Source organism: Cryptotermes secundus, unplaced genomic scaffold, assembly GCF_002891405.2.
Source record: "Cryptotermes secundus unplaced genomic scaffold, Csec_1.0 scaffold1116, whole genome shotgun sequence".
Classification (NCBI taxonomy): Eukaryota; Metazoa; Arthropoda; class Insecta; order Blattodea; family Kalotermitidae; genus Cryptotermes; species Cryptotermes secundus.
This window is the reverse complement of record NW_019738890.1, coordinates 16134-25936: the sequence shown is the minus strand read 5'-3', so window position 1 is coordinate 25936 and position 9803 is coordinate 16134. Positions and strand designations below refer to the sequence as shown.

The 9803-nt window shown below is 44.4% G+C and overlaps 1 protein-coding gene across 2 annotated transcripts in view; it reads left to right on the top strand.

Moving 5' to 3' along the window:
- The window catches only part of LOC117282848, a 68328-nt gene extending 58906 nt beyond the window's left edge, over positions 1–9422 (top strand). Inside the window, exons 3-4 of one of the 2 annotated variants that reach the window (XM_033754207.1) lie at positions 1946–2112; positions 9351–9422. In XM_033754207.1, coding sequence (XP_033610098.1) covers positions 1946–2112; positions 9351–9361 — 178 coding nt within the window. In that variant the 3' untranslated portion in view covers positions 9362–9422. The remainder of the gene's footprint in view (positions 1–1945; positions 2113–9350) is intronic. The other variant, XM_033754206.1, reaches the window with a different exon arrangement.
- The last annotated feature ends 381 nt before the right edge of the window (positions 9423–9803 follow it).

Here is a 9803-nt window from a genome sequence, read left to right as displayed (position 1 = left end):
AAGAACCTCATACCTCCAAAGGAGGTCACTGAGCCAAAATTGCGGACGTTTCCCGCCCAACAGCAGTCACTAATACCTCTGGTAGATGGGGGAAGCATTATAGATACCTCTCAGCTAGTAGAGCCGGTCTCGCTGGCTGGGTGGGACTGATGGTAAGCACCAATACCGGTAGGATATAGAGACTGATAGAAATCATAGAGGGAAGCACAATGGACCACTACAGGTCTAAGTGCATGGGGAAACCCACCCTCTCCAATAACCAACTAACTAACTACATGCGCACTAGTGTTCTCTCTTCAGTAATGTCTCCTGGCAACGGATTCATAACAGTCTCACTGTAACTTCAGATCACACACGAAGTCATCTTTCTATCGCCTAATCCCTTTCTTGCCGTTGTTCTGCAACTGCCAACTCAGTTAAATTCCAACTCATATCCTAGCAGGCTGGCGTCTCGAAACTCGACTGTCCACTCTCGACTACTGTTCTGTACTGCCGGACATTTCTTTATAACCACTTTGCAAGTACCACCAAGAAAACAACCTATATTGTTGAGGCATGTTTACCGCGCCGTTGCCTATTGTCCTATTGTCGCGGGCGTTGACTCCCGCGGGAATGGTTTTACCGAGTCGTTGCCTAGCAATGAGTCTATAAGTCACAATGTTAGTCTGTGCAGTTGAATGGAAGAGACCACTTGGAAGACCTGGATAAAGACTTACGGTGTCGAATATTGGCTGGATTATTTGGTTCACAGGCTAGGGTCCGTCGGCGGGCTCTTCTGGTTCCATTAGAGGAGAGAAATTCCTTAATTAGCTGAGCGACTGTTCATTTTGTAGGGCTGTGTTCCGTGGCCATGCGGTCTAAGGTATGAACTGTCTTCGCTCGCTCGGACGCTGGGATCGTAGGTTCGAATCCCATTCGGTATGAATGTTTGGTGTGTGTATGCGTTTATTCTGTGTCTGTGTTGTCCTGTGTTCAGGTAGCGGCATTTCGACGGGCTGTTCACTCGTCCAAGGAGTCCTGCCATCAGAGAAAAATGATTACGGAATTGAATAAGAGACCTGGGCTCTGAATGGGCCCAGAGAGCCAACGAAAAAAAAAATGTTATATGAAGTTGGTGTCTGGTGGGCACAAACAGTGGATGCCATGTAGGTAGTGCTGTTTTCCGGGATGTACCAATTAATTTAACACTTGATGATGGTTCTTCTGTTATTATGTGTATGTGGCAATCGAAACCAACTTTGTCGCACGATGCACAAGCCCATTTTTGCCGTCTTGAAGAAGTCCGTACTATTTTGATTGCTGGTGGTGTGTCGGCAGGGGCGGGGAAGAGAGCCGTTGTAGAAACAATGGCATTTTACAATTGCAATGAATAACTTCTGGGAAGTCCGTGCCATAGCTCAGGTGGTTACTCGCCGGCTTCCTACACCAGCGGCCTGGGTTCGATCTCATGTCAGGGCATGTGGGATTTGTGGTGGACAAAGTGGCGCTGGGGCAGATTTTCTCCGGGTACTTTTGTTTACCCTGCCAGTTCTCATTCGACCAAAATACCGCGTAGTTATCTATCATCCGGGGCTGGTACAGTAGGTTAATTAGTGGCCGACGTACCAAGTGGAGTCTCTCACCCCACCCCACGAAAAAAAATCTCCTGAGAAGGCTGGGCACTTGTGGAATGAATCTGTAACTTTAGGGTTTAGTAGTCGCTCCGTACATTGAAGGCTGCGATGATGGAACCTGGTGCTGTCATCTGCCCCCCCCCCCAACATTAATAGCATTACGAGGCCTGTATAATGATCCACTCCAGACCCCCGCTTCACCCTCACTTTGATGATGGGCGCTGCGAGGTACACCGAACAGCTTCAACACTGGACGCAGCTAAACCCCGAAAGCCGCGATAAACACTTGACACAGTGCGGGAAATAGTGAACCTGAATGTCATTGCTTGCAGTTCGTGGGGGCCGAACTGCAGTCGCTGTTTCCACATCACGCTGAGGTCCAGGAACGTGCTGCAGGTGCGCACTGAGGGGCTGGACAAGTGCTACACGAACGAGGATGCTGCGGAGGCGACATGTCCTGACGAGAACAATGCCCAGTTCAAGGACATCATTCTCTACAGTAAGTCATCTTCATCCCAGCTTGATTCATAATACAAATAGGCATTGTCTTGATGAATCGGGAAGTTCCGGATTTCCCCTTCCGAAGTGCTTATTTCATGTGGACATGTAATTTTAAAGCGCAAATAACGGATTTTCAGGTGCTACAAAGTATAAAATACGTGTATTTTTCTTTGATATGCCTTAATAGTGAAATGTATGACCTAAAAGTCGAAAATATTTATTATAAAGATCCTTTATTATATATAGTAAAGTTGTCCCTGTGTTTAACTAATTAAGTATTAAGCCATGAAGGCGTATGGGGGAGTGGATTTATAGAGCCACATTTTCTTCACCTCGGCACTATTTGGAGGTGAATGATCAGCTTCACGCCCCGGCCGCTTAACCTCCGGGAAAGATCCCTCGGTACCCATTGGATAGGAGGCTGGGTGGGCCCCAGAGCCGGCCTGGACGACATGGAGAAGATAAAATTCTTGATCCTACCGGGACTCGGTCGTCAAGCCTGTAGCTAGTCTGTATACCTACTGCGCTATCCCGGCTCCTTTATTACACACAGTACTCACAAAGAATTGTCTGTATCTAAAAGAGAAAGTGAACCGCTTTTGCATGGAACAAAGTCATCTTCAAGTTTTGTGTCGTAATCCGTATCCGTTATCCCGGAAGAGTGCTTTGTACTATTTTTTATTGTCTATTTTAACTGCAAATTGGTTTTTACCCGGTGACAGTGGTACTACAATAAGACACAACACACATGTAACACACCACACTCAAAGGAAACACAAGACACAAGACTACACAAACAATAAAGGACACACTATGCACAATGAATACAATGCAAATACAATTACAACTACAATTATATAAATTAATATTAATAAAAAGATAAGTACACTATACACTAAACAGTAACAGTAATGAAATACGTAATGTCATGATCTGATGCGTCCACATTTCACCATGACCTTCCCTTCATTCCACTTCACTACACTTACGTAGCCTTCACATCCTCACCACAGTTTACTTCTCTTCACTTCACTTCACTTCACTTCACTTACGTACCCTTCACATCTTCATGTTCCACATCACATGATACCAGTCTTGCATTCTCGTAACACACGATGTCACAGTCAAGTATGTCAGATCTTCAACATCTACCAGGTCCTCCTCTGAACACTCGACATGACTCAAAACACGTTATTCTTTCTGAACTCAAAGGGAATTTTGTTTCACTGCATCAGTTTGGGAGCCGTTCTCATTATTCGCTCTATTAAACGTCGTCTGTTCCTTTTATTGTTTCTGAGAACATATTTGTGGCCAAGTCGGTTTTCATGTCTTCCTTTCGTTTGTGTCATTAAATATTTCTTGGAGCATTGCAATAAGAGGAATATCACATTTGTCAGATTAATTTACCACATAACAAAGATTTCAAAGTTCACAATATTGTCACGATTTTAGAGTGACTGTAGATGGGTTTTGAATTGATAATCGGACTTACTGGACTCTGATACAGCTCGTGACCACGCTTTGCAATTCACTATTACACTAGTGTTAACAGTGACGACTTCACTAGCCGTTGCTCAGTAGCGGCTTCCAACGATGGACTTTCCCCTTCCTCTTGATTCCCTAAATATCCCCTGCCTGAGCTACCATTTTCTCACAGCAACAGCTCACTTACTGAACCTCAGCAGCTCTGACTAGCTCACTGACTCAGTCACTCATCAACCAACTCATTGCTCCAACTGTCGACTCTCCACTAACTGTCACTATCTTGCTTATAACATCTCTGCATGAACCCCACAGAGAACACCGTTCCTTTTATGCTGGTTCCAGTTGTTGCCGTGCAAATATGGTTGTTACTCAGTAACGGCTGTTGTATAGCTGCTTCTTTCGCGGTCGTTGCCTAGCAGCGGGTCCACATCCACAATATAATAACACAGTGTGATTGTACTAGGTTCAAATCCCGTGTGGAGGCGGGGTCGAATACTTCGACCTATCCTTGCGAGTCGTAGGAGGCGACGAAAAGGGAATCCAGTGCCTGGGTGTATAAACGGACCATCCTGTTCATAAGGAATATAAATACGGGAACATGGCCCTCCAGCTTGGGGGAATATAGAATCCGATAGAGTAAAATGTGGTCTTGAGTCTCTCGGGACTCGGACCTGAGAATGACTGCACTGGTGAGGACCGGCTGCAATTGTAAACGACAGACCCATGCTCTCCTCAGAGACGATGTTACATAAGGACTATTATTGCAAGCGTTCAGTTGAAAAAAAAATTACTGGTCGTCAGTCTCAAGGGGCTTGTCAAGACGAACTGGTTGGCGGTAAACCGCCAGTCATAAAGTAAGTGTGACTCTGAGACTAGGTTCCAAAACATGTAATAGTACCTAGAACTGAAAGGAGGGATGTATTTGGAGCTTCGCTCTTAAGTAATAAGAAGGGCCAAAAAGAGCCACGAAATGTAATTCAACATGTGGACGGAGTTACATTGAGACGGTGAAGTGAGAACCCTAAAATTGAAAGAAATCTTCTAGCTGGCGATTTCACAGAGATTTTGTTTCCTTTTGCCACTCGTTTCTCTCCATTTGGATAAAGCTCACGTTTCGGCTCCTTTGCAATCTACTCTCATTTGATCGGCTACATCACAGCCCGTCGCTGTACCGACTGAGCTATCCGGCTTCCCTGTTTTTCAAATAGGATTAATTTATTTAACAAATTCGGGATTAAGTCAGTCCGACGCATGTCTTATTTCAGGGACTGTTCCCGAAAATCGGTGACTAATCGTCACTTTACATTACGTCAGATGTCGCATCATCTAGTCATAGCTTCAGTGAAAACACGTGCTATTGTTCGTTTCACTGCAGACATTTCCTGGCATGACAGAAGATGGCGTTTGATCGTTTTACAAAAGTCCAGTAACAACATCTGCGCAACCTTCCACCCGTTTGGATAAGTTGTTATGTATACGGTAAAAAGATAAATTTGCTCCTGTTCTTAATTAATTAAATACTATCCCCATGATGGGGCGTGGAGGTATATCTCCATCATTCTTGACCTCGGTACTAGATACAGGTCAGTTGTCAACTTTACGTCCCGGCCGCTTTAACTCCTGCGAAAAGAGCCCCCAGTATCCATTGGATAGCAGGGCGGGTGGGGCCCCAGAGCCTGCCTGGACACAGTGGAATAGAGAAACATCTCTTGCCTATGCCGGGAGTTGTACCCTGGTTGTCCTCCTCGTACCCCGTACCCCATCACTGTACCGACTGAATTATCCCGGCTTCCTCTTTCGTATGTGGACATCCACATGTGTTCTTTCCCGTACAATATTGGAATTTTGTTCCACGTTTCTTTTTAGCACTCCATTAGATAGTTCTAAAAACCTCACTCTGCAGGAATACGCATTCTAAAGATCCTTAACTTAAGGAATATTCCTTTTGAAAGGTGGTATGTCTTTGTACAGGGATAATTTCTACATGTCTGTCCCGTAAATGGAAGATTTGGAAGGCACTTATAGCAGAAGACTCGCCAATTATAGTCCGCATACCTGGTCGAAAGGCGGCAGTATGCTAACTTCAGCTTCAGTGTTGTGTAAGGTCAGAATGTTGCTGTGTGACGGCAGTTTTTCAACGTTCCTTACAAAAGAGAACTTCACATCAGAAGTGAGGACATCCTCGAATTCACTTGCATACTGATGTAAACGGGAAGTGGAAATTGTAAAGTAATCTGAACTGCTTTGTCTGTCAGGTAGGTTGGTCCTCATCCTAACCGGGTGATGGAATAGGGGCTCGCAGTCTGTCCTTTCCCTCATTTTTGCCTTCTACCGTTTTCTTGCTTTTGTAACATTTTCTTCTTTATCTCATCTTCATATTGATTTTGACAGGTCTTTATGTGCAATTATTGTGTTTTTGGACATTATCCATTGTCCTGGTTTTTTATTTGAAACGACGTTTCCGAGACTGGATTGGGACAGGGGCCAGGTCTGTCGATTGAGGCCAACTGAGTAGGTTTTTTCCTGAGGAAGGTGACAGCATCCAGTCTCCGGGACGTTGCTTTGAATAAAAAAACAAGATGATGGTTAATGACCAGAACCAAATTAATTGTATTAATATATGTAATCGGTGTAGTGTCTCAGTTAATTTCAGCCCCATCTATAAACTAAACATTCGTGGTTATTTGGTCCAACGTTACGATTACTTTGACGATGATGGAGCGAACGGAGGGATAGCCATTTTAGTTAAGCACTGTGTCTGTTCTGCTTCTCTTAACCTATATACTCCACTACATGCCACATCTATTCGCTTCACGTACTACATCTTTCATGTACTCTATGTGATATGTATTTGCCACCTAGAGTTGCTACTGCTCCAGCAGACCTGATTAACCTAACATCTCAGTTGCGTCTTCTGTTCTTTGTGACTACAGCGTAAAGAATACTCTTTGGTTACCAGTCCGTAATGATGAAAGGGAACGAATTGTTTCCAATGCTTGTGATTAGTTCGATTTACACCTTTTAAACTTAGATGCTGCAAAGCACCTCAACCTGGTTCAGGAACCGCTTCAGCTCTGGATCTGTTGTCGGTGGCTGGAAGTCCACCTTGTATGGTCCGTCCTTACCGATTTGCGTTGTAGTCACAACTGCGATCCCGTGATCTTGCACATTCCCACGATATGCCCCATAATATCCCGACACCCGAACTGGATCATTGGACGTGGAAACATTTCTCTTAGACGGCGAGTTTGAGGGCCGAGAATTTCCATCAGTCGATTTCACGGTGGAGTTTCACATCCCACGATGGTCTGATATATCTCATCGCGGTGCACAGATGAATGCTAACCACGACCCTTTATTCAAACTCTTAAATGACAGTTCAGAACACTGCCTGTAAACTTTGCCTCCCGACTTCGCAGGGCTGTGTAATGCAGGGTTCAGTTAGCAGCTTTAGGTAGCTGTCACAGCACATCGCCAAGCCGCGACTGTGCCGGTAATCAGATTCTCTCTCTCTCTCTTCCTCTAACAGAGATTGGATTCCTAATCACACATGGTCAGAGAACTCCTTCCAATCAAACCCTCGTGTGAAGAGCTCCGTTTCAAATGCGAACAGGCATTTATAACATTATAGAAAATATGTCCTGGGACGGATGCTTCGACTTTACCGTGCCATGATCCGCTCTAAGATGAACTGTGGCAGCTTCATTTATGGCTCCGCAACGGAGTCTAAATTGTCCACAACATCTTGATTGTTCTTGTCATTGTCGCCTTCCGCACTGTCCCTCCGGACAGCCTACATGCGGTATCTGGAGAACTCCCACCCTTCGAAGGAATCTCCCATCTCAGCAGGTATGGGGAAAAACTGTCAACATATCCCTGTCACCCGTCATATGGTGCGGTTTTTCACCACACCTGTCGCAGCAGGTATGAGTTGCATTTCAGGTCCCCTCGACCTCTGTTTATGCGCTTTCACCACCACCTCGAGTGACCTCGAGCGTAGCTGACATCTGCTTGCCATGTATTATTCCCAGTAAACTTTGGTCATGTCCCAAGTAGGTCCGTCATGCGTCCAACCTCCAACTTCTCAGACACGTATGAGGCAAAAATATCTGCCTTATATATTTCCGGCTTTTTTGTTGACCTCACCTCCACTTTCATTTTGACATTTCGACGAAATAGATATTGTATCGGTTTGGAATGGCAGCGAAACTTAAATATTTTCAGTAGGTGATAATTGTTTAAGTATTAATAACATTTGTCATATTGCTATAAGAATCGAAGACATGTTGGCCTACAGTGATTTAGCTTAGCCATCCAGAAGAGTGTACATCAAAACATTGATTTTATTGAAATGTTTAAATATCCTCGGATTATATAAATTAAGAAAATAATTAACTGAACTGAATCGATTATTATATTTGTAAACCCCATTGATCTTCTGTTGTACGTGTAAAATCAGTTAGTTGATTGTTTTTCACGGAAGTTGCAATTCTCTATACAATATTGCGTTGAAATTTCCGAAAAATAATACTTCCAAAACATTTTTCACTCACACACATGCATGCACACACAGAACTTCGGTCTGTTTTGTTGTTTAGGTTGCAAGATATATTTCGTCAGAATACATAACGTTTTATACTGTGCTACAATATGCATATTCTGAAAACAAGGAACACAAAATATTTAATGAAATCAGTCGTCATTGCGACGTGCTATGGGCTGGACGGCCGGAGTTCATTTCCTTTCAAGGGGCTAGATATTTTTCTCTTCACCATAGTATCCAAACCGGCTCGTGGGCCCACCCAACCTGCTAACCAGTGGGTGCCGGGGCTCATTCTCCGGAATAAACCGGCCTTGGCTTGAACCTCCATCTAGTGCCGAGGTCCACTTCCTCGTGCTTATTTATTGCGTGGTGCATAATTACTTATGCACAAGGTAAACTTCACATTTACTTTTACTGATCCAGCTACAAAATCGAACTTCCTTACTTTACAACCAGCCAAGTGCCTCAGGATGTGATACTGTGCTGCCTGCTCAGGTTTATCACGTACCTCAGTGGGCGGTTATAGATGAATACGTAACAATGACGGAATGAAGATTAACTGAGGAAATCGGAAGAAACTGCTCCGGCGCCACTTCGTTCACTACAAATTTTACATGACGTCACTCGGGTCTAAATTCGAGGCCAGCACCGAGCCAAAGAGGTATGGCACGGCTCGATACATCTGTGCTACACAGTGCATTGCACATAGGATGCTTCTGTGACGAACATTCTTCCAGTGTTGAATCTTTATGATCCTGTGGCAGTGAGTGAGTGAGTGAGTGAGAGAGAGAGAGAGAGAGAAAGGCCATTAATGAGCCCCTTATTTATTCATTGCCAAGGTGTAGCGTGTGAGAGCAAGCTCAGAATGCAGTTGCATACCGATATTTCGATTTTCTATTCATATTTTTTTACAGATTGTCGTGTTTCCCTGTAAAAAGCAATGAAAGTTACTTCGTGGTCAAACTGGAGCTGAATGCTTGCGTAGAAGCATGTAACGTGTTTCCGCCTCTCTGGGACGATGCTCATTTCAGCGGATGCCCCTTGGCGGAACTTATATAAGAGATTATATTGTTTTTGTGCCGGTATCTGGCTGCTTTCTACCGCATCTTTCACTGCTCTACCTGAATATTGTACAGTAGAATAAACTGTTGTATTTTTTCTGCCATTATATTTTTCCTTTGTGTTTAACAACGCCGTATAAATTGCAGGTATCATATAGCGTCAAATGGGAAATGATAGGACGACGTCAGTTACGAGTTGATAAGGATGCAAGGCTAGACCGTAATGATCTGTTTCAAGATATAGGACGGGATTTGCCTGGAGGAGCCGGCCTGGCGAAGTATGCGCTGTTTGGCCCTGCCGTCATTTCGAAATAGAAACATCAAACTTTCTTACGGTCGCAAAATAACTTGACCGAATTATTACGCATGGAATGGAGAACCGCCGACGAATAAAAACGCACGGAATGGTGGACTGCCAATGAATGAAGGGACCGCAGACGAACGCAGGGACCAAATTCTGAAAGCATGTAATGGTGGACCGCGGACGAATGAAAGGACCGAATTCTAGACCCGTGGAATGGTGGACCGCGGACGAATGAAAGAACCGAATTCCAGACCCGTGGAATGGTGGACCGCCGTGCGCTACTAAACTGTTTGGCC